The sequence below is a fragment of the Bos indicus genome, chromosome X, assembly GCF_029378745.1.
Source record: "Bos indicus isolate NIAB-ARS_2022 breed Sahiwal x Tharparkar chromosome X, NIAB-ARS_B.indTharparkar_mat_pri_1.0, whole genome shotgun sequence".
Classification (NCBI taxonomy): domain Eukaryota; kingdom Metazoa; phylum Chordata; class Mammalia; order Artiodactyla; family Bovidae; genus Bos; species Bos indicus.
The window spans coordinates 74406952-74433545 of record NC_091789.1 but is presented as its reverse complement, the minus strand read 5'-3'; the positions used below and the strand labels follow the sequence as shown (position 1 = coordinate 74433545).

The 26594-nt window shown below is 36.8% G+C and overlaps 1 protein-coding gene across 27 annotated transcripts in view; it reads right to left on the bottom strand.

The window, feature by feature from the left end:
* The window catches only part of RPS6KA6 (ribosomal protein S6 kinase A6), a 388962-nt gene that overhangs the window by 80413 nt on the left and 281955 nt on the right, over positions 1 to 26594 (bottom strand). For all 27 annotated transcript variants that reach the window (XR_011565333.1, XM_070784482.1, XM_070784464.1 and 24 more), the window contains 6 exons: positions 18310 to 18416; positions 18023 to 18060; positions 11397 to 11539; positions 8611 to 8681; positions 8299 to 8387; positions 7396 to 7454 (listed from right to left, as the gene is read on the bottom strand). Coding sequence is in view for 26 of the 27 variants with exons in the window: in XM_070784482.1 (XP_070640583.1) it covers positions 7396 to 7454; positions 8299 to 8387; positions 8611 to 8681; positions 11397 to 11539; positions 18023 to 18060; positions 18310 to 18416 (507 nt within the window). In the remaining variant the exon portion in view is untranslated. The remainder of the gene's footprint in view (positions 1 to 7395; positions 7455 to 8298; positions 8388 to 8610; positions 8682 to 11396; positions 11540 to 18022; positions 18061 to 18309; positions 18417 to 26594) is intronic.

Sequence of the window (26594 nt, the reverse complement as noted above, 5' to 3'; positions counted from 1 at the left end):
GACCCTGACGCTGGGGAAGATTGAAGGTAGGCTAAGAAGTGGACAATAAAGGATGACATGTTAGATGGCATCACTGACTTGATAGACATGAATTTCAGCAAGCTTCGGGAGTTGGTGATGGACAGGGAAGCCTGGCGTGCTACAGTCCATGGGGTCAGAAATAGTTGGACATGAATGAGTGACGAAACTGATTGATGGAAACAAAATGACTCCAAATAGCCAAAGCAATCTTGAGAAAGAAAACTGTAGTTGGAAGAATCAGGCTTCCTGACATGAAACTAAACTATGAAGCTACAGTTCAAGACAGTATGATAATGGCACAAAACTGGAAATATACACGAAAGGAATAGGATAGAAAGAACAGAAATAAACGCATGCACCTAGAGTACATCATGAGAAAAGCTGGGCTGGAAGAAGCACAAGCTGGAATCAAGATTGCCAGAAGAAATATCAATAACCTCAGGTATGCAGATGACAACACCCTTATGGTAGAAAGTGAAGAGAAACCAAAAAGCCTCTTGATTAAAGTGAAAGACGAGAGTGAAAAAGTTGGCTTAAAGCTCAACATTCAGAAAACGAAGATCATGGCATCTGGTCCCATCACTTCATGGGAAATAGATGGGGAAACAGTGGAAACAGTGTCAGACTTTATTTTTGGGGGCTCCAAAATCACTGCAGATGGTGACTGCAGCCATGAAATTAAAAGACGCTTACTCCGTGGAAGGAGTTATGACCAACCTAGATAGCATATTCAAAAGCACAGACATTACTTTGCCAACAAAGGTCTGTCTAGTTAAGGCTATGGTTTTTCCTGTGGTCGTGTATGGATGTGACAGTTGGACTGTGAAGCAAGCTGAGAGCTGATGAATTGATGCTTTTGAACTGTGGTGTTGGAGAAGACTCTTGAAAGTCCCTTTGACTGCAAGGAAATCCAACCAGTCCATTCTAAAGGAGATCAGCCCTAGGTGTTCTTTGGAGGGAATGATGCTAAAGCTGAAACTCCAGTACTTTGGCCACCTCATGCGAAGAGCTGACTCACTGCAAAAGACTCTGATGCTGGGAGGGATTGGGGGCAGGAGGAGAAGGGACGACAGAGGATGAGATGGCTGGATGGCATCACCAACTTGATGGACATGAGTCTGAGTGAACTCCGGGAGTTGGTGATGGACAGGGAGGCCTGGCGTGCTGCGATTCATGGGGTCACAAAGAGCTGGACAGGAATGAGTGACTGAACTGAACCTATGGTCACCTAATTTGTAACAAAGAAGGCAAAGGAGAAAAGGCAGTCTCTCCAATAAGTGGTGTGAAGATAGGATTCTCCCTGTTACATTTTATTTAAAGTTTTTATTTTTCACTGGTGCACAGCTGATTATCACCCTTGTGACAGTTTCAGGCGGACTGCACAGGGACTCAGCCATATATATACATGTATCCATTCTCCCCCAAACTCCCCTCCCAATTTTCAAATCTAAAATTACAATCTAACAAAAAACAACATCAGCAAAAATCGTGGTGTGAGGATAACTGGACAGTTACATGTAAACAAATGAAATTAGAACACTGCCTAACACCACACACAAAAAAAAAACTTGGGGTTCCTTCATGGCTCAGTGGTAAAGAATTGGCCTGCCAATGCAGGAGACATAGGTTAGAACCCTGCTCTGGGAAGATCCCACATGGTCTAGAGCTACAAAATCCCTGCGCCACAACTACTGAGCCTGTGCTCTAGAGCTCGGGAGGCACAACGGCTGAAGCCCATGTACCTAGAGGCCATGCTCCACAAAAAGAGAAATCACTGCAATGAGAAGCCCAAGCACCACAACTAGAGAGTGGGCCCTACTCCCCACAACTAGAGAAAAGCCCATGCAGCAATGAAGACCTAGCACAGCCAAAAATAAATAAAATTATTTAAACAGAAAAAAAAAAAACTCAAAATGTATTAAAGATCAAAATGTAAGGCTGGATACTATAAAACTGTTAGAGGAAAATGTAGGAAAATCACTCTTTGACATAAACTGCAGCAAAATTTTGCCACGTCCTAGAGTAATGAAAAAAAAAAAAAATGAACAAATGGGACCTAATTAAACCACTCGTAAAAGAATGAGACTAGAATACTTTCTAACACCATATGCAAAATTAAACTCAAAATAGATTAAAGATCTAAACGTAAGACCATAAATTATAAAACTCCTAGAGGAGAATATAGGCAAAACACTCTCTGACATAAATCACAGCAGGATCCTGTATGACCCACCTTCCAGAATATTGGAAATAAAAGCAAAAATAAACAAATGGGACCTAATTAAAATTAAAAGCTTCTGCACAACAAAGAAAACTATAAGCAAGGTGAAAAGGCAGCCTTCAGAATGGGAGAGAATAATAGCAAATGAAGCAACTGACAACGAATTAATCTCAAAAATATACAAGCAACTCCTGCAGCTCAATTCCAGAAACATAAACGACCCAATAAAAAATGGGCCAAAGAACTGAACAGAGATTTCTCAAAAGAAGACATACAGATGGCTAACAAACATATGAAAAGATGCTCAACATCACTCATTAGCAGAGAAATGCACATCAAAACCACACTGAGGTACCATTTCATGCCAGTCAGAATGGCTACTATCCAGAAGTCTACAAGTAATACATGCTGGAGAGGGTGTAGAGAAAAGGGAACCCTCTTACACTGTTGGTGAGAATGCAAACTAGTTCAGCCACTATGGAGAACAGTATGGAGATTCCTTCAGTTCAGTTCAGTCACTCAGTTGTGTCCGACTTTTTGCAACCCCATGAATCGCAGCACGCCAGGACTCCCTGTCCATCACCAACTCCTGGAGTTCACTTAGACTCATGTCCATCGAGTCAGTGATGCCATCCAGCCATCTCATCCTCTGTCGTCCCTTCTCCTCCTGCCCCCAATCCCTCCCAGCATCAGAGTCTTTTCCAATAAGTCAACTCTTTGCATGAGGTGGCCAAAGTACTTGGAGTTTCAGCTTTAGCATCATTCCTTCCAAAGAAATCCCAGGGCTGATCTCCTTCAGAATGTACTGGTTGGATCTCCTTGCAGTCCAGGGGACTTTGAACAGTCTTCTCCAACACCACAGTTCAAAAGCATCAATTCTTCGGCGCTCAGCCTTCTTCACAGTCCAACTCTCACATCCATACATGACCACAGGAAAAACCATAGCCTTGACTAGATGGACCTTTGTTGGAAAAGTAATGTCTGTGCTTTTGAATATGCTATCTAGGTTGGACATAACTTTCCTTCCACAGAGTAAGCATCTTTTAATTTCATGGCTGCAGTCACCATCTGCAGTGATTTTGGAGCCCCAAAAAATAAAATCTGACACTGTTTCCACTGTTTCCCCATCTATTTCCCATGAAGTGATGGGACCAGAGGCCATGATCTTTGTTTTCTGAATGCTGAGCTTTAAGCCAACTTTTTCACTCTCCACTTTCACTTTCATCAAGAGGCTTTTTAGTTCCTCTTCACTTTCTGCCATATGGGTGGTGTCATTTGCATATCTGAGGTTATTGGCATTTCTTCCGGCAATCATGATTCCAGCTTGTGTTTCTTCCAGTCCAGGGTTTCTCATGATGTACTCCGCATATAAGTTAAATAAGCAGGGTGACAATATACAACCTTGACCTACTCCTTTTCCTATTTGGAACCAGTCTGTTGTTCCATGTCCAGTTCTAACTGTTGCTTCCTGACCTTCATAAAGATTTCTCAAGAGGCAGGTCATGTGGTCTGGTATTCCCATCTCTTGAAGAATTTTCCACAGTTTATTGTAATCCACACAGTCAAAGGCTTTGGCATAGTCAATAAAGCAGAAACAGATGTTTTTCTGGAACTCTCTTGCTTTTTCTATGATCCAGTGGATGTTGGCAATTTGATCTCTGGTTCCTCTGCCTTTCCTAAAACCAGCTTGAACATCAGGAAGCTCCTTAAAAAACTGGAAATAAAACTGCCTTATGACCCAGCAATCCCACTGCTGGGCATACACACCGAGGAAACCAGAATTGAAAGAGACACGTGTACCCCAATGTTCATCGCAGCACTGTTTATAATAACCAGGACATGGAAGCAACCTAGATGTCCATCAGCAGATGAATGGATAAGAAAGCTGTGGTACATATACACAATGGAGTATTACTCAGCCATTAAAAAGAATACATTTGAATCAGTTCTAATGAGGTGGATGAAACTGGAGCCTATTATATAGAGTGAAGTAAGCCAGCAAGAAAAACACCAATATAGTATACTAACACATATATATGGAATTTAGAAAGATGGTAACAATAGCCCTGTATGCACGATAGCAAAAGAGACACAGATATATAGAACAGTCTTTTGGACTCTGTGGGAGAGGGAGAGGGTGGGATGATTTGGGAGAATGGCATTGAACCATGTATAATATCGTATAAGAAATGAATCGAACCTGAAGGTTCGATGCAGGATACAGCATGCTTGGGGCTGGTGCACTGGGATGACCCAGAGGGATGGTACAGGGAGGGTGGTGCAAGGGGGGTTCAGGATGGGGAACACATGTACACCTGTGGCGGATTCATGTTGATGTATGTCAAAACCAATACAATATTGTAAAGTAGCCTCCAATTAAAATAAATAAATTTAAATTAAAATAAATAAATAAACTTAAAAGTTTCTACACAGCAAAGGAAATCATAAACAAGATGAAAAGACAACCCTACGAATGCGAGTAAATATTTGCAAGTGAAACAACTGACAAGGAATTAATCTCTAAAATATATAAGTACTTCATGCATATCAATATAAAAAAATCCAATTAAAAAATGAGTGGAAGATCTAAGTAGACATTTCTTAAAAGAAGGCATACACATGGCCAATGAGGCACATGAAAAGATGATCAAAATCACTATTAGAGAAATGAAAATTAAAAATACAATGAACTACCACCTTACACCAGTGAGAATGGCCAACATGGCCTTTATCAAAAAAATCTACAAACAATATATGCTGGAGGGATATGGAGAAAAGGGAACCCTCCTACACTGTTGGTGGGAATATAAACTCATAGAGCCACTATGGATAACAGAATGGAGGTACCTTGAAAAACTAAAAATAGAACTGCCATATGACCCAGAAATCTCACTGCTGCTGCTGCTAAGTCACGCCAGTCGTGTCTGACTCTGTGCAACCCCATAGATGGCAGCCCATCAGGCTCCACCCTCCCTGGGATTCTCCAGGCAAGAACACTGGAGTGGGTTTCCATTTCCTTCTCCAACGCATGGAAGTGAAAATGAAAGTGAAGTCGCTCAGTCATGCCTGACTCTTCACAACCCCATGAACTGTAGCCTACCAGGCTCCTCCATCCATGGGATTTTCCAAGCAAGAGTACCGGAGTGGGTTGCCATTGCCTTCTCCAGAAATCTCACTACTGGGTATATATGCAGAAAAAAACATAATTAAAAAATATACATGTACCCCAATGTTCACCACAGTACTATTTACAATAACCAGGACACAGAAGCAATCTAAATGTCCATCAACAGATGAATGGATAAAGAATATATGGTACATAAAGCCCAGTGTAATATTACTCAGTCATAAAACAGAATGAAATTGTGTCATTTGCAGAGATGTGGATAGACCTAGAGACTTTCATACACAGTGAAGTTAAGTCAGAAAGAGAAAGACAAATATCCTTTAGTATCTCTTATATGTGGCATCTAGAAAAATGGTATAGGTGAACTTATCTGCAAAGCAGAAATAGAGACACAGACACAGAGAACAAACATATGGATACCAAGGGGGTAAGGGGAAAGGTATAATGAACTGGGAGATTGATATTGACAGGTATACACTATTATGTATAAATAGATAACTAATGAGGACCTTCTCTAAAGCACAGGGAACTCTACTCAATGCTCTGTGGTGACCTATACGGAAAGGAAATCCAAAAGACAGGGGATGCATAGCTGATTCACTTTGCTGTACAACAGAAACACAACATTGTAAAACAACTATACTTGAGTAAAAATTAATTTACAAAGATACAAAAAATAAATAATAATATCTGTTTTGCAAAAGATAATGTCACTATCTCAAAAGACATCTGCACCACCATGTTTATTGAAGTATTATTCACAATACCCAAGACATGGAAATAACCTGTGTCCATCAACAGAAGAATGAATTAAGAAGAAATGAGTCAGACAGAGTAAGACAAATATTGTAGATCTCACTCATATGTAGAACCTTAAAAAAAAAGAACAAAAACAGGTTGCTCTTGCCTTCTAAGACAGACTGCATTCTGCCTATGGAACGTTTCTCAATAAACCTACTTTCACTTTATAGAAAAGTAATTTTTATTTATTCAAATACATACACATTCTACTCCTTTGTTATTTAAGAGCAATAAACAAACTTTAGATATAAAAATAATGGAAATTAATTTCTAGCTTTTTCTAGTTAAGGAAAAAGTAAGAGTAGAGAAGCATTAGAAAAAAATGACAAGGAAATGGAAGAATACTGAAAGAGGAATGCACACAGATAAGACAAATGCAATGCAATTCCCATGTTCATTACAAGGCTTTTCAGGTTATTAATGCTAACAGCTTATGTTATATTGCAGTTTTATAACTATTAAAATAAATCAAAATATTGGGCTACTGAAACTTGTTCTACAAGCCAGATGAAATGATAATTTGGTCAGTGAATAGTGGTTCTCTGCCTCTGCCTTAGAAATCAAAAGAGACATGTTTTCTTTGGGGATAATTTTCACTATCAATGTCAGAAGTAAATAATCAAAAATGCTTACCTATGATGATTAATAGTACATAAAATACATAAAGTTGTGTTGTAAGCAACAATAAGAAAAAGTGAAAAGCTCACTAGTCTGGGAGTTGCAACTTAAAAAATTCAATAAATGACTTTGCAGAATTTCACTATGTTTTTGTTTTCATGCCCTCTCAAAATTTAGTGAAATAACTATACAAAGATTTTTACTTCTTAGCAAATTTAAATTGTTCTAATACATGACAAAGGATCATTTGAAATTAAATAACATCTTAGATTCTTTACAGTTCATTTTTTCTTTAAGAATCTGCCCTTTCATTCATCCCCTTTCTCCTTTTTCTTCTTCCCACCCATATTCTTCAACCTAGAATAGAAGAGAATATTAACCATACTTAACAGGTAAGACAAATGAGAAACAAAAATGTACTATATATCATCCACGCATCTGCTGGTTGAAGGTAACTGCATGATATGCTATGCTTGTAAATAAAAATCTCACACTAAATATGAAACAAATGGATTAAGTTTATCAGCAAAGTCCACATATTACCATTTACTCTTGAGTTTTTGCTCTTCTTAAAGGTATTCAGTACCACACTTTCTACTCTACTTACATTCCAGTCAATATTTGCAAAAAAAAGATGTCTTTTGATTTCATCAACTCCTTCTGAACCTACAAAAATGGAAAGAATTCTTTTACCAGTTTGATTTTTAAAAATCTGGTTACTTGGCCTCCAGATTGTTATCTGTAAAACAGGAATACACATATTTTATAGATTTCTTGCAGTGAAAAGTTTATGATTTCTTATCTGATGTTTTCTTAGTTGCTCCTTTGAATTTAATATGATAAAAATAGCTGGTGTTAATGCTGAAGCACATAGGGTATCATGAAATACTGAAATGTCTTCTGAATCAAATAAAAATCATATTTAACATAATGTTAAACTTTAAGTAGTTAAAAAATATAAAAATAATTTAAGTAGTTTTATTTTCTTCATAATTCAACTTATGACCTCCTATTTATATATCAAATTAAAAATGCAATGAATAAAGTGACTTTGAAATTTCAACACATGGACATAAACAGGATAATATAATCACATTTGGATACAGAGAAAGACTACAAGAAAGTGTCCAAATAATGAGCAGTTATGGAAACATAATATTTATCTTCATGAATAATAGAAGGAACAAAATAATTATCTTCAAATATATAAAAGGATTTTTCTATACAAGGGAGAATTCTGTGAATTACTTCAAAAGAGACACTCATATGATACACATAATGATATGATATATATTAAATATAAGTCTTGCATAACTAGACTACTTCAGTTTTTAATCACAGATATAACAGATTACTGGAATCTTTGCATACATAAAATGTAAAAGTCTAGGTATAAATATATAGCAGCAGTAAATGAAGTTAAGCCAGAAAACATAAAGTTATAATTATTTTCCCAATATAATTATACCTCCCAGGATTCTGTTATAAAAACTAAGAAAATAAACAATACCCAATCTATTTGCTGGATTCCTTTTGAATAGCATCCTTAGAAGACTTTGTGCTTCAGCACTAAGAAACTGAGGCATTCCAAGTTTTGCTCTGGAAAAGAAAATTTCAGAAAATTTCATTTAAATCTAGTCATACTTCTAAACTGAAAAATTCCAAAAAAAAAATTAATGAATGCTTTCACAATGGCAAATAAGGTGAAAGGGAATGAGACAGTGTGAAAACGTTCTTTTGTGTCAAATGAAAATGATAACAAGCTTGTCAAAACTGAAAGCAAGGAATTCTTCCCCATAGGAAAAAAAAAGTTTCCACTTACTTTAATATCATATTCATGGTCTCATTTCTGTCTTTACCTTGAAATGGCAGAGTACCAGTAAGCATTTCAAACTAAAACACATAAACACAAAATAACACAAGTTTAGCACAACTTGGAATACACAATGAAATTCTTTAGGAAAAAAATTGATATTTGTAAAACGTGATCATCAAATCATGCAGGATCTATATGATAGCAATCAAAAAGGACCAGAAAACTAGGTCACTTAAGGAAATACACCTCTGGTACCCCACAATACATAGCCTAAATGAGAGATGACACATAGCAAATGAAACCAACCATTATTTCAGTCCTAATTTGGCTAAATTTCCCAAACCAAAGCAATGTGGAAACAGACACAAGGTGTGCATGCTCAGTCGTGTTCAACTCTTTGCAAGCCCAGGGACTGGAACCTGCCACGCTTCTCTGTCCATAGGATTCTGTAGGCAAGAATACAGGTGTGGGTTGCCATTTCCCCTCCAGGGGATCTTCCTGACCCAGGGATCAAACCCTTGTCTCCTGCAGCTCCTGCATTAGCAAGTGGATTCTTTACCACTGAGCCATCTGGGAAGCCCCAAACATGAGGCATTCTCTTTTAAAACAAAGATAACCTTTTAAAGAAAACATTTAACAATGAAAGAAACGTAAAAATATGCACTGAGCCATTTCAATTTGTACATGGCATAATGAAAATATTTTCCCTAAAGAGAGTTAACGGCAATGCAGATAACTAGAACATAGAAGAATGGTATTTTAAAAAGTAATTATATTGGAAAAAGAAAGGTCTGAAAATGAAGCTCATTAAAGAGAAAAGTTTTTATATCCCTAATATTTAAATTTTAAGCTGAGATTCAATAATGGGTTTGGCCTCAGTCCTCTGTTAATACAGAACTTAGAACCTTAGTTAGCTTATCCATTCAACTCTCTCTTGATGACTGATGACTCACAAATTGGTTCCCGTTTCAATCTTCTTCAATCCCCAGCTTTCCCTTCCAAATCTACAGCAATGTTTCTCAAATGAAGACTGAAGTGATAGGGGTAGGAGTCATAGAAAGGGAATGAAGAAGGGAAATATGGCATATGGGAATCATCTCTCTCAAGTTCCAATGCCCTGTCTCCAAACCTAAAGTAATGGTTCTATCCCAGGAACTGGAGAATTAAGAGGTGGGAATGGAAAGAACAAAAAGAAAAAGAGAAGGACAGTATATTGGAATCACACCTTCCCCTCAAAAAAATTATATATTGGCTGGCAGAGTATTTGTTTGTTGTTTTTGTTTCTTTCTTCTTTGTTTTTTTTTTTTTTAAGGTCTTCAGATAATTCTGATGCCCCCTCCACTGCCCTCTCCTAATTCATTACTATCAAGGGGTTAAATACAAACCCACAGTAACCTATACAACATGTTAAAAATAAGTTATTTCCCCACTTTCAAAATCAGCTATCCTTCCCAACTATCTTTTCTACTGAACTATCTTTCTTTCAATCCCCTGAAGTTTTAAAGGTATCTTTGTCTTTAACCCTTTCCCTCTGCTTTATCTGTGACATTTAATCTGCTACTAAGGTCAGTCATTTCTTCCTTTGAAATGTCTTGAAGATTTCCTTTTTTATTTTGTAATCTTACAACTGTCTTACAAGGAGAACTTCTTGGTCTTCCTACTTTTAGTTTCCTCCATTTGCAATCCATATACATAATGCTACCAAGGCTAGTATTAAAATACAATTTTTCTCTAACTACCATCCTGTTTAAGACTTTACAAAAGTTTACCATTCAGAAAATAGCATACAAATGCTTATAGGCTTACAGCTTCATTTCCTCCACCTTCACCCTCATTCTCTACTACTACTCTCGTTAAACTGGTTCTCCAGATCTTTCCTAATATTATCACAATATTATCCTTGAGACACAGTTATCTGAATTTTATTCATCCTTCAGGGCTTAATTTAAGTTCTGTCTCCTCTGCTTTCCCTATATCAACTTGAATGAATTCTTGTTTGAACTCCTAAGGTACTTCCAGACAATTTACTTAGCTATTACATTTGTTTCCCCAACCAGATGGCATGTCTTTTTAGGCCAAGGAAAATGTCAAATACTGTACTTCCAGACTGTTTCCAATCCATCGCCCTTACCAAATGTCAGGCTTATAATAGCCACTTAATATACTGATAAATTGTATAGTAATTCACTATACGATAAATCGTATAGTGATAAATAAGTAAAAATGGATTATCAAGTTTCTAAAGCAAACTGTATCGGATTCAATAGCTATTCATTTATCGCCCTACTTAACACTACAAACTCTATGATTAATCTTATACCACATTAGTCAGTCTATATGCTCAATATGCTAGATATTGTGGAAAAGTAGAACAAGTAGAAGACAGAATTGCTTTCCTTAAGAGGTTTATAATCTTTCTACAGACATGCTTGAAATAATGTGACAATAAGATAGTAAACAGTAAGGTGCTACATTCTGTGATACCTAATTAAAATATTATGTACTACTAAACACAGTATTCTGAAATCTAAAATCTAACAGGTTTTTCTAATTTTTAAATTTGGATAACTTATAAAAGAATGCTGCCGTTGCCTTTTAATCAAGCAACTTTAAAAGAAATCACAACACCAAAACGTTAGTTCTTATAATATGACAGCTAGCCAATCACAAATTCTTTAAAAACAATCATGAACTTTTAAAACCCTATTCTCAACAAACACATTCCAATACTAAGATTAAAATTCTAAAGAATATTTAATTTATATTGACATAATTTTAAAAACACTACTTACCATAAGTACACCATATGACCACCAATCAGCACTCTGGGAATGACCTCTCCTATTTACTACTTCAGGAGCCATATACTCCACTGTACCACAAAATGAGTAGGCCTTCTTCTCTTGATCTACTGATTCCTTGCTGAGTCCAAAATCTATAACAATATTGCACAAATATATATCTGAAGATTTTCAGAAACTAGAAAATACCAAAAGAAACAAAACTATGAATTAAATGTATTCATGCATGGCCTACAATTACCATTAAGAAAGCTCCTGTGAGACCAGTTAATGGAAAGAATGGAGAAAAGCCTGTATTTTACAATACTATATCAGAGCATTTTTAAGTAATGCTCAAAATTTTCCAAGCCAGGCTTCAGCAATATGTGAACCATGAACTTCCAGATGTTCAAGCTGGTTTTAGAAAAGGCAGAGGAACCACAGATCAAATTGCAAACATCCACTGGATCACTGAAAAGGCAAGAGAGTTCCAGAAAAACATATTTCTGCTTTATTGACTATGCCAAAGCCTTTGACTGTGTGGATCACAATAAACTGTGGAAAATTCTGAAAGAGATGGGAATACCAGAGCACCTGACCTGCCTCTTGAGAAACCTATATGGAGGTCAGGAAGCAACAGTTAGAACTGGACATGGAACAACAGACTGGTTCCAAAAAGGAAAAGGACTACGTCAAGCCTGTATATTGTCACCCTGCTTATTTAACTTCTATGCAGAATACATCAGGAGAAACCCTGGGCTGGAAGAAGCATAAGATAGAAACAATATTGCTGGGAGAAATATCAATAACTTCAGATATGCAGATGACACCAACCTTATGGCAGAAAGTGAAGAGGAACTAAAAAGCCTCTTGATGAAAGTGAAACTGGACAGTAAAAAAGTTGGCTTACAGCTCAACATTCAGAAAACGAAGATCATGGCATCTGGCCCCATCACTTCATGGGAAACAGATGGGGAAACAGTGGAAACAGTGTCAGACTTTATTTTTTGGGTCTCCAAAATCACTGCAGATGGTGATTGCAGCCATGAAATTAAAAGACACTTACTCCTTGGAAGAAAAGTTATGACCAACCTAGATAGCATATTGAAAAGCAAAGACATTACTTTGCCAACAAAGGTCTGTCTAGTCAAGGCTATGGTTTTTTCAGTGGTCATGCATGGATGTGAGAGTTGGACTGTGAAGAAAGCTGAGTGCTGAAGAATTGATGCTTTTAAACTGTGGTGTTGGAGAAGACTCTTGAGAGTCCCTTGGATGCAAGGAGATCAGCTCTGGAATTTCTTTGGAGGGAAAGATGCTGAAGCTGAAACTCCAGTACTTTGGCCTCCTCATGAGAAGAGTTGACTCATTGGAAAAGACTCTGATGCTGGGAGGGATTGGGGGCAGGAGGAGAAGGGGACGACAGAGGATGAGATGGCTGGATGCCATCACTGACTTGATGGATGTGAGTCTGAGTGAACTCCGGGAGTTGGTGATGGACAGGGAGTCCTGGTGTGCTGTGATTCATGGGGTCGCAGAGTCGGACACGACTGAGCGACTGAACTAAACTAATCAGAGCATTTAAAATTGTGCAATTAAACCTCATCCTAAAAATACACGTTTTCATGTTTATATTAGAATATGACTCAACAACTTTGAAATGACAACAATTAAGTCAACACTGTTATAGTAATTTGATTTTTAAAATAGCCTAAGACAAAAAAGAGATGCTAATTTGCAGATATTAGAAAAGCAAATTTTGCTTTGACATTGGAGAACTTCCATTTTTGCTTTTGGTCTTCAAAGAGCTAAAGGTACATAAAAATCAATCTTATTTCCATATACTTACAATAAAAATGGAAAGGTGAAATTTTATAAGCTCTACTTGTAATACCACCAAAAACTCACATTAAATCCCATAGATAAAAATATACAAAGTATGTATATGCAAGATCAGCATGATAAAAACTATAAACACCAATGAAAGGAATCAGAGTAGATATAAGTAAATGGAGAGAGATATTGGTCACAGTTTGGAAGATTCAGTGTTGTTAAAGATGTCAATTCTCCCAAAACTGATCTACAGAGTCAATGAAACATTAATAAAAATCTCAGCAAGATGTTGTTTGTAAAAATCAACAAGCTGAATTTAAAATTTATATAAAAAGACAAAGGAAACAGAATAGCCAAAAAATGTGAACAAAAAGGAAATTCAAGGAATCGTACTACCTGACTTCAATACTTACTATAAACTATATAATCAAGACAGTATTGTACTGGAGAACTGACATATATAGTTCTGCTATGATGCTTGTCTTAAAAATGTAAATTTGTTCCAATTAATTTATACCTTACTGTTACCTTTCAGAGATTTACACCACTTCACAAAGGTCCTTTGCTGTACTATTTTCTGACAAAAATACATTTAACACTAGAATTTGCTTGGTGACTATAACATGAATTTAATTTTTAGGTTGGTTTATGTGCAATTTTATCCACAAGAAACACTGGTTGAAACACTAGAAAACTGTACCTAGTTAAACTGAGCCAAGCAGAAATACATACACGAAGATCACCATATCACATGTGTTATGAGCTACTCCTGTTCACCTACAGTATTAGAACTCCCAATTCCAGATAATCTACCTTCCACTTTTTCACAATAACGTACAATCTGCAATATTTCCCATTCTACAAGCAAATTTCAAGATTTTTTTCAAGGTAATATACCATATTTATTGCTGTTCAGTCATTCAGTCGTGTCCGACTCTTGAGGACGCCATAGACTACAGCATTCCAGGCTTCCCTGTCCTTCACCATTTCCTGGAGCTTGCTCAAACTCATGTCCATCGAGTTGGTGATGCTGTCCAACCATCTCATCCTCTGTCATCCGGTTCTCCTGCCTTCAATCTTTCCACATAAGGATCTTTTCTAATGAGTCAGCTCTTCACATCAGGTGGCCAAGTACTGGAGCTTCAGCTTCAGCATCAGTCTTTGCAATGAATATTCAGGGTTGATTTCCATTAGGATTGACTGGTTTGATTTCCTTGCAGTCCAAGGGCCTCTCAGGAGTCTTCTCCAACACCACAGTTCAAAAGCATCACTTTTTTGGCCCTCAACCTTCCTTAAGGTCCAGCTCTCCCATCTGTACATGACTCCTGCAAAAGCCAGAGCTTTGACCATACAGACCTTGGTCGGCAAAGAAATGTCTCTGCTTTTAAATATGGTGTCTAGATTTGTCATAACTTTTCCTCCAAGGAGCAAGCATCTTTTAATTTCATGGCTGCAGTCACCATCTGCAGTGACTTTGGAGCCTGAGAAAATAAAGTCTGTCATTGTTTCCATTGTTTCCCCATCTATCTTCCATGAAGTGATAGGACCAGATGCCATGTTCTTCATTTTTTGAATGTTGAGTTTTAAGCCAGGATTTTCACTCTCCTCTTTCACCTCAATCAAGAGGCTCTTTAGTTTCTCTTCACTCTCTGCCATAAAGGGTGGTGTCATCTGCATATCTGAGATTACTGATATTTCTCCCTGCAATCTTGATTCCAGCTCGTGATTCATCCAGCCAGACATTATGCATGATATACTCTGCATATAAGATAAATAAGCAGGGTGACAATATACAGCCTTGATGTACTCCTTTCCCAATTTGGAACCAGTCCATTGCTCCATGTCTGGTTCTAACTGCTATTTCTTGACCTGAATACAGATTTCTCAGGAGGCAGGTCAGGTTGCCTGGTATTCCCATCTCTTTCAGAATTTTCCACAGTTTGTTGTGATCCACACAAAGCCTTTAGCATAGTCAATGAAGCAGAAGTAGATGTTTTCCTGGAATTCTCTTGCTTTTTCTATGATCCAACAGATGTTGGCAATTTGATCTCGGGTTCCTCTGCCTTTTCTAAATCCAGCTTGAACACCTGGAAGCTTTCAGTTCACATACTGTTGAAGCCAAAATCACTGTAGATGGTGACTGCAGCCATGAAATTAAAAGATACTTGCTCCTGGGAAGAAAAGCTATGACAACTCTAGATACCATATTAAAAAGAAGAGATATTACTTTGCTGACAAAGCTTCATCTAGTCAAAGGTATGGTTTTTTCAGGAGTCATGTATGCATGTGAGAGTTGGACCATAAAAAATCTGAGCACCAAAAAATTGATGCTTTTCAACTGAGGTGTTGGAGAAGACTCTTGAGAGTCCCTTGAACTCCAAGGAGATTCAACCAGTCAATCCTAAAGAAAGCAACCCTGAATATTCATTGAAAAGATTGCCACTGAAGCTGAAACTCCAATAATTTGGCCACCTGATGTGAAGAACTGACTCACTGGAAAAGACCCTGATGCTGGGAAAGTTTGAGGGCAGGAAGAGAAGGGGATGACAGAGGATGAGATGGTTGGAAGGCATCACCGACTTGATGGACATGAATTTGAGCAAGATCTGGGAGTTGGTAATGGACAGGGAAGCCTGGTGCACTGCAGTCCATCAAGTGGCAAAGAGTCAGACACAACTGAACAACTGAACTGATAACAGAACTGGGTATATATTGCCAGCTTATTTCTGACAAAGGTATAAAAGCAACTTCATGGGGGAAAAAAAGGTCAGTCTTTTTAATAAATGGTGCCAGAATGACAGGGTATTAATATATAAAAGTCTGCATAAAGGCAGAAACTGGAGAGGAACTAAAGAGCCCCTTGAGAGTGTGAAAGAGAAGAGTGAGAAAGCAGATTTGAAATTCAACATTCAAAAAACTCAGATCATGGAACACAATGCTATCACTTTATGACAAAGAGAGGGGGAAAAAGTGGAAACCATGACAGATTCTATTTGTTTGGGCTCCAAATCACTGCAGATGGTGACTGCAGCCATGAAATTAAAAGACGTTTACTCCTTGGAAGAAAAGTTATGACCAACCTAGATAGCATATTCAAAAGCAGAGACATTACTTTGCCAACAAAGGTCCGTCTAGTCAAGGCTATGGTTTTTCCAGTGGTCATATATGGATGTGAGAGTCGGACTGTGAAGAAAGCTAAGCACAGAAGAATTGATGCTTTTGAACTGTGGTGTTGGAGAAGACTCTCGAGAGACTCTTGGACTGCAAGGAGATCCAACCAGTCCATCCTAAAGGAGATCAGCCCTGGGTGTTCTTTGGAAGGAATGATGCTAAAGCTGAAACTCCAGTACTTTGGCCACCTCATGCGAAGAGATGACTCATTGGAAAAGACTCTGATGCTGGGAGGGATTGGGGGCAGGAGGAGAAGGGGACGACAGAGGATGAGATGGCTGAATGGCATCACTGACTCGATGCACATGATTTTGAGTGAACTCCGGTAGTTGGTGATGGACAGAGAGGCCTGGCGTGCTGCGATTCATGGGGTCACAAAGAGTCGGACACGATTGAGCGACTGAACTGAACCTTTAAAGTGTACTGGTCCAAACTTCTTTGTAAAGACCATATCTTCATTTTATCTCTTTTTTAACATTCTGATAATTAAATACAGAATTTACTACCTATTTAAAACATAAGAAACCTTTTGAGATTGGCTCACTCAGCATAATGCCCAGTCCAAGTTGCTGCATACAGTGCTGGGTAGTATTCTACTATATAGATATATTCATCCATTCACTCTTTGAAGGACATCTTGGACATTTCTGGCCTTGGGCCATTTCAAATAGAGCTGCTATGAAAATTCATGTATAGATTTTTTGTGTGCATGTAAGTTTTTATTTCTCTAGGATAAATGTCCAGGTATGTGACTACTGTACAGTTCTATTTGTATCATATTCTTAAAATAACAAACTGGGAAATGTAGAGAGATAAGTGGTTGCCAGGAGTTAAAGAAGGGGGTAAGAGTGTGATTATAAATGGACAGATATGGTTGTAGATCAGTTCTGCTTATTGATAATGATGATGGTATTCAAATCTACATATATGGATATAATGTCATGGAGACAAACAAAAAAAACGAATACATTCAAAAACTGGTGAAATCCAAGTGAAGTATACAGTCTAGTTAGTTCTACTGTACCTATCAATTTCCTGAGTTTGATAATGCAGTAGTAATTTTATAAAATGTCACCATAGGGGAAGCTGGGTGATGGTACTATTTTTGCAACTTATTGTCAGTCTATAATTATTTGAAAGTAAAAGATTTTAATGGTATAATAAGGAGACTTTATGCCTAAGAGTCCTCAGAGAATTAGCAGAGTGTGTTATATACTGTAAACACTCAACATTCAAAATAAAGTAAAAAATAAAACGTGTTTTTACCAAAAAAAAAAAAAAAAAGGAATAAAATGAACCTCTGATTATGAAACACCTGGCTTAAAAGTTTATAATTCACTGTATTTCAAATGTGGTAACTACTTATGATAAATCTTTCAGTCTAGACTGAAACAAAATTATGTGCTTTTACCTAGAAAACCAAATGTCATTTCTTAATGAGGATAATGACACTATTGTATAATTTTTTGTATTACAATAGAGCATATTGAGAGTTATCTACCTTTTAAATGAATTTAAGTTCACTAAAGAAATGAATAAAATGCAAATTAAATCAAGAGGAAAAACAGGCTCAGACAAATATACATATTAATAAAAACAGAAAACAGGCTTAGGATAGAATAAGAAAATCTGCATACCTGTTAACTTGATATGTCCTATTTCATCAAGCAAAATGCTGTAAATCAAAATTCACATTCAATAACACAGGATAAAATATTCACATAAAATTTGATATACCAGAAAATTTTGAAATGACTAATTTAAAATCAATGGGTATAGGATGAAGACTACTTTTTAAAGTATGTTTCATATAATTATATAATTCATGTATCTTTTCATAGAATCTTTAAAATAATAGACTTAATGGAGAAAAAAGTAGTAGAAATACTGGGAACAGGTATACATAAAAAGAATACAACTTTACTTTTCTGGCTTCAGGTCTCTATATACAATTCCTAATTGATGCAGATGATCCAAAGCGAGGGCTAGTTCTGCAAGGTAGAATTTCACATCTTCCTCTGTAAACAGAACCTAGAATAAAAATAATAATTTACCATTTAATCTTTTTTTCAATGTTGCAATTATTTAAATTTTATTTTTTTAAAAACAGGAAACAGACAAATCTAGGCAAATAGGCAAATAAAACAAGTATACAGATGAAATTAACCTCTTTAAGAATCCTTCTCTCACTATTAAACATTTTACTGTGGATCTTCCTAAAATATATTATGCAGTTTGTATATCTATTTACACTGAATGTACTGCACAGATTTACCTTTTTAAAAATGATTTATTATCATGATTTAATTATTAATTTTAGTATACTAATATATAGGGATATTCTCAGGATCTTTACGATATATTAGATAACGATATTTGGTTTTAGTACTGGAATTCCACTATTTTTACTATTTTCTCTTTCATTGTCTACTATCACTTCTCAGCGATAATTTTGCTTTTAGCAAGTCTACTAACCTAAAGCTTCTATTACTAACGTAAGTTGTCAATTAGTAACTCTTACATTAAAAACAATTCTAAATCCAATTTCTGACCTAAGGGGTAGCTCCAGGACTCTTCTGCCCGTAGAATATATGGGTCTAAAGGCATTGAATTCCTCAATCTTTTGTGGCTAGGAATAGAGTTACTATGATAAAGTGAAAAGTGCACTGGACTTAGAATTAGCAGTATAACGTCTGACATGTCACTTAGCCCTCTGGGCTTAAGTTTCTAAACCTGTAAAATAAGGATAATAGTACCTGCTACATCTACTTAACAAGATTGTTTTAAGAGCCAGCTTAGTTTATGTGGGGAAAAAAAGCTTTGTAAATTATAAAATTCTATGTGTGCAATGATGAGGTGGTATTATTTTAGGTTTACATCTATATTCATAAGTAAGTGTTATTTAAACACAAAATTGAGCACTACTCAACCATTAGATGTAATTGTTAAGATTTAGCAAGGGCTTCTAACTGGCAAAACAAATAACTTGTCTAGAAATTTTTTATTTTCATTAAAGAAATATATAGATTATTAAGAAAGTTCAAAATTTGAATGACATATCATAAAATCTTGAAACTGGCTTGTCCACTCAGAATCATGGCCACTGAATTATATTATGCCGATTAAGGTTACTAGTAAAATTGCTGAGAATGAGCAATTAAAGATAAATTTTGATACTCCACTCACTTTTTGAAATAATCTGCAGAAAAACAAAGACTTTCATTATCTAAGTTTCAGGAGAATTCATTTGACTATTATAATGGTAAAAGTATAAGAATATTTTCACTTGATATTTTATTAAGAAGAAAAACAGATGTTATCTATTTCACCTTTGAATAAGGCTAATCAAAGCGTTCATTGAAATTTAACACATAAGAAAACCCTAAACAAAAATCTTTGAAACTCTAAAAGAAGAAACAGTCTATAGTTTAGTTTGTTGTTGTTGTTTTAGTCGTAAATTGTGTGGGACTCTTTGTGACCCTATGGACTGTAGCCCGCCAGGCTCCTCTGTCCATGGGACTTCCCAGGCAAGAATCTGGAGTGGGTTGCCATTTCCCTTTCCAGGGACCCTGTGTCTCCTGCACTGGCAGGCAGATTCTTTACGACTGCACCACTAAAAAAGCCCAGTTTATAGCTTATGGCAATTATATGTTTTTCTGGGCATGTTAGTTTATCATTCTGAGTGTCCTTATGTAAGGTGGTGATAACATTGACCTCATAAGGTTGTTTCGAAGATACTGAATGAAAAGTGACTAGCACATAACAGTAAGTTTCTTATTTATGTCCCTCATGAGGTTTTCCTCAAAGAAAATTTCATGACAAGATAATATACTCACCAGTTTATAGTTTAAACTTTTCATTCATTATGTTATTACAATCTTCCAAACAACCTTACAAGGTTGGTATTATCACCACCTTATGTATGGACACTCAGAGTGATAAACTAACCTACCCAGAAAAACACAGTAAGAACGCTCAGGATTTGAACTCAGAAATAACTGTCCCTAAGAACTCCCTATTTCCCAGAATCCAATTTTGCCATATGCCATGTTAAAACTTTTATAAGTTTCAGGTTCACTACCACTAATGCTTTCCTAGTCACTAATTACCCTGAGTCTTCCCCCAAATAAAAATCATCTAAAACCCCAGCACCCTGAGGTAAGAAATGCTAGTATTTTTGTTTGCTCTTCAAGACATTCTGTATATATGTATGAGTGTGTGTGTTTCAATATATTTGAGATCACACTGTATATATACCAGTTAGTAGACTCCTTTTCTCCCACTTAATATCATAGGCATTCTTTTAATTTCTTTAAAACTTATTTATAAAGAGTTATCAATAGCTATACAACATCAACATACTAATTTACTATAGTTTACCTAATGTTTATTTAGGTTATTTCAGTTTTTGACTGTTATAAATAACTCGGGAATATGCATATATATTTCTGATACTTATGCTTACTTCCCCAAAATGGATTTCTGAGAAATAAAAAGGCAAATACTATACAGTCAAGGAGAATAAACAGTCCATGATTCTTGACATACATAACAAAATTATTTGTCAAAGGGTTACAATAATTTACACTTCCATCAGCAGCTTACGAAAGCACATGTCTTACCATAGTCATGGCAGCACTGAAAATTACCCTTTAAAAAATCTTTTATAAACTGATAAAGATGGTATCCACTGTCTTAAAATTTTATTCTTAGGCTTTATATTTTTCCATGTCTAATGACCTTTCTAATTTTTTAGTGAATTATCAGTAATGTTTTTGCCTATTTCCCATTATTTACTGTTTTTTTTCAATTGGTAAAAATTATTTAAATAACAAAAATGTCAGTTCATCATATTACATGTAGGTATATTCCCCACTTTGTGATGGTTTTTGATGTTGAGTAATTCTTAATTTTATGTACACAAATTTATATATAATTTCTGTATGATTTTACTTCATCACTTTCATGATCAAGGAGACCTCCATTTAATAATCAACTACATGTGCTGTGCTGTGCTTAGCTGCTCAGCCATGTCCGACTCTTTGTGACCCCACGTACTGTAACCCACCAGGCTCCTCTGTACATGGGGATTCTCCAGGCATGAATACTAGAGTGGGCTGTCATGTATTCCTCAATCAACTACATATTCAGCTACATTTTCTTTCAGGATGAAATTTTTTCCAGATTTTACCTCTTCAATGCAAGTAAGATTTATCCTTGTATGTGGTAGTGATAATTTAAAATGTTTTTTTTCTTTCTGAAATATCTAACCAATTTCTCATATACTGTTTACTGAACAATCAATCTCTTTGCCATTAACTTGTGATTCTTCTTCTATTATAATATATGATAAATCACATATACCAGAATTTTCCTGGAATATGCAGTATGTTTCTAATCTTGTGTTGATACTACGACGGTTTGCTTATAGTAGCAGCCTTATAAGGTTTTAAACAAGTGATAGAGCTAGGAGAGGGTGTTCTTTATTTTCAAAACATCTTAGTTCTTTTCATTTACTTTTCCAAGGACACTGATAAAATCATCTTTCAACTTCATACAAGAATTCCTGTTGGGACTTTGTTTGAAATCTTGTTAGGTCTACAAGTTAATTTTGGAAGAACTAGCAGCTTTATAATTATCAGTCATTCATCCCATTATATTTTCTTGACATTAGCAAAATATGGTATGGCCTCAGAGAGAGGTGTGTGTGTGTGCACGCATGTGTGTGTGTTTGCAAGGAAAGAAATTTGGGGGAGGTGTCATTCCCTTTAAAACATATATATTAACACATACAAAAATGTATTTTTAAAAGTGTCTTTCTAAGACTTAAACAGTAAGTAAGTTCTCATTTTTGGTGATATGATATAGCAGCTTTTTTGTACAGATACATGAAGTAAAACCAATTAAAAAAAAAAAACTTATTAACAAGCTGTCTATAGAAGTAACCATTAAATCATTTCTTAGAAGCCTGTTTAATGATTATACTAATTTATTGTCTTTGGAAAATGAATTTTAAATGCTTGTTATTACCTAATATTCCAGACTTAGGAATCAAAACTTACTAACTGCATTTCTGTGCTAGTATGAGTTTAGATAGTCTCACATCGAGAATAGAGGTCTGAAGAGTTTAAAAGAAAATCAAAAACAACTACAAGTAAGAATATCTCAATTATTCTTGTCACTTCTACAGTCTAACATAAGAAATCATGAACAACTGTTAATACTGTTGAGAGGGTCATTTCCCAGGCAGGTTGGTAAGAAGTCTAGGGGTCCCCAAGGAGAGAGGGTTCTGGAATTCTCAAGGAAGAAGAAAGGACAAACTTTTTTTTCCCCTCTACATTCCTTAAGATTATATAACAATAATGTATACTGCTTGAGGACAGTCTCTGGAAAAAACCTTCTGGCTAATCCTGTTATCTTAAAATGTAAATTATGGGAGTAGGTCTAGTGAGGTCTTTACAACCTCCAGATATACTTTTGATTCACTGTAATAACTAATTAGAGAGTATATAATTTCATTGCTAACACTAGCAAGGGGGTACTCTTTCTGCCCCCTTCTGATGCCTATGTCAGAAGCTTTCTCTATCTCCTTTATACTTTAATAAAACTTTATTACACAAAAGCTCTGAGTGATCGAGCCTCATCTCTGGCCCCAGATTGAATTCTCCTCCGGAGGCCAAGAATCCCGGTGTCTTTGCGTGGTTCAACAACAACCTTTCACTGTTGTCCCTCTATATCTAGGAACCAGGTTTTAATAGACCCAGAGGGATGGTACAGGGAGGGAGGAGGGAGGGGGGTTCGGGATGGGGAACACGTGTATACCTGTGGCGGATTCATGTTGATGTATGGCAAAACCAATACAATATTGTAAAGTAATTAACTTCCAATTAAATAAATTTACATTAAAAAATTAAAAAAAATAAGGTCCTTTAACAACCCTCTGGGACAGCGTCCTAGACAGACCCTGTCACACAGAGAATTCTGTTCTATAATAAACAATACATGAAAGTCACAGTCTATGTTTGTGCATGGAATGTTCTACATTGGAGATAAACAGATACAATCCAGAGACCTCAGCCATTTAAGCAACGGCTAGCATCCCGAAAGCACAGTGTTCCGTTCTTACAGCAAGTTCTAGAGCTCTGGGAATCAACAGTAGCTCTCCCACATTCAAAATTTTAATTCTGGAAGTGAGATGTTGAATCACTACCACCCAATTAAAATTCTACTTATTCTTAGACTATCAGTTCAAGACAAAATGAAGTAGATAAGGGAAGGATTTAATCTCCCATTTGAAACAACTAAACACAGGACAAAATATATGAAATGACACTTTTCAAGACATTAGACATCAGGAAACAAAGGACAGTGAATACTGAGAGATAGAAACAGTCTACAGTGTCCTAGCTTACTATCTATAAAGAGTTTCTAGGCAGTAATGCAAGGAGGGTAAAGTCAGGCAGAGCCTGGAAGACTCCTAAGTTGATGAGACGGATCTGAGAGACTGGGGAGACATGATGGAGAGAATTCACAAGACAGAGTACAGAAGAGATAATTACACAGAGAACTATAGAGTTATATAGATGGTCTCCCTCAAGTACTCAGCATTTGTGAGTGAGGAAACTAACCTGAGCCAGGAAAATAATCAATGAAAGGATTAGAGGGACTAATCCATGGAACTCATACAGGGTCAGGAATGGTTCATGTTACCTCCAAAGAGAGCAGAAAACTTTGTAATTCACAGGGCACTGGATGTAGGAATCAAATGGATTTTGTTTCCAAGTACAGTAAAATCAACCATTGATTAAATGTTGCTCTGGTCCAGTTAAACAACCTGAAATAAACTAGTTCACAGTAAACTACACAAATTCCAGAACAAAGTTCAATAATATTTAGAGAAATACAAAAACCAAAATATAAAAATATCCATCACCTAACAAGGTGAATTTCAGGATGTCTGTCATCCATGAAAAATTACTATTTATAGATCTAAGGAAACTACCTGAGTTCAAGAAAGGAACAACAGTAAATTAAAAAAAAAAAAAAAAAAGAAAGAAACCACAGAGCTCACAAAGGACTAGGATAAGTCCTGTACCCACAAATGAGAGTGAAAAATCACATAACTGATAGGGTGTTGGTTAGAGTAATAAGAAGAGTCATTTCAGTACTAGAAAAAAATTAGTCCTAAATTCTGCTCTTGTCTCACATAATAAAGTTAAAGGCAAGACTCAACAGGTTAACTGCATCCCAGAACAAAGCTAAATACTTTGTAAGAAAACACAAGTATCTAGAGTACAAGAAAATTAAATTTAATAAAATTAAGTACAACTGACCATACAATTATGCTGCCATTGAAGCACAAAAGCAACCATAGACAATAGTTAAACACATGGGTGTGGTTATGTTACAATAAAACTTTATTTACAAAAAATATCAGCAGCCCATATTTGGCCTGAGACTATAGATTCCTGACTGCTGAGTTAAAGATTTATACTACAAACCCTAAAAGAACTACTAAAATAACACAACAAAATGTTATTTTGATAAAAAGCTAACTGAAGATAAAAAGATAGCAGAGAAAAAGAGAATACGTGTACATCCATGGCAGATTCATGTTGATGTATGGCAAAACCAATACAATATTGTAAAGTAATTAGCCTCTAATTAAAATAAATAAATTTATATTAAAAAAATAAAAAAGAGAGAAATAAAAGAACAGATGGAACCAAAAAAAAACCCACCAATAGTAAGATGGGCAATTTAAACCCAATCATATCAATAATCATATTAAACGTAACAAGTCTGACACACCTATTAAAAAGCATAAATTTTCAGACTGTATAAAAAATAAGATAATTATATGCTGCCTTAAGTACTGCACATTAAATATAAAGACAAGGGGAGGAGCCAAGATGGCGGAGGAGTAGGACGGGGAGAACACTTTCTCCCCCACAAATTCATCAAAAGAGCATTTAAACGTCGAGTAAATTCCACAAAACAACTTCTGAATGCCGGCAGAGGACATCAGGCACCCAGAAAAGCAACCCAACTCTTCGAAAGGAGGTAGGAAAAAATATTAAAAACAAAAAAAAAGAGACAAAAGAGGGAGGGACGGAGTTCCGTCCCGGGAAGGGAATCTTAAAAAGAGAGAAGTTTCCAAACATCAGGAAACCTTCTCACTGCTGAATCTGTGCCGAGCTTTGGAAGCACAGAGGGCAACATAACAGGGAGAAAAAATAAATAAACAATTTAAAACTCGCAGATTGCGAGCCCTACGGTAACTCCCCCAGCAGAGAAGCAGCGCAGACGCCTGCATCCGCCATTAGCAAACCAGGGCTGGGCAGGGAGGCGCGGCGTGGGCTGCATCGCTGAGAGTAAGAATCTGGCCTGAATACCCTGAGCGCTATCTGAGCGAAATAATTTGGGCTAGCAAACCAGATTGTGGGATATCTACCACACGAAAAGCCAGCCCTAACCTAAGACCGCCAGGCCCGCGCACGGAACAAAGGACTGAACAGAGATAGCCGGCTGCAGACCTTCCCCCTCCGGTGACAGGCAGCCAGAGCCGGAAGGGGGCAATCGCAGCCCCAGAGAGACATTATCTATAAAATTGTAAGCAGGCTTCTTTGCTAACTAAAACTTCTTGGGGGTTTGGACGGTCAACATCTGCCTGAGAAGGTGCGCCGGTTTTACATCCAGATAACCGAGTGGCGGGGAGGCGATAAGTCGCAGCATTGGCGCTCGCCTGGGAAGAGCAAATTGGCGCTCGGACCTGGGAAGAGCACAAAACGCAGGCCCAACTGAGTCTGCGCCTCTGAGGACTACCCGAGTGCCTGAACCTGAGCGGCTTGGACCTGGAAGGTGCATGCAGCCCAGGGCCAGCCTCGGATTGTTCCCGGCGGAACAACCTAGAGTCCGAGCAGTGTGGACAGGGAGGCTACACGCGCCGTGAGCGGGGGCAGACCCAGGGCGGCTGAGGCACTGCGAGCCCACGCCAGTGTTATTTGTTTGCAGCATCCCTCCCTCCCTCCTCACAGCGCGACTGAACAAGTAAGCCTAAAAAAAAAAAAAAAAGTGTCCTCCACCGTGCCCTTTGAGTCAGGGCGGAAACCAGATACTGAAGAGACTAGCAAACAGAAGAAGTTATAACAGAGGGAAACGCCTTGGAAGCTACAGGCAATAGATCAAAACCCTGTGGTTACTACGGAC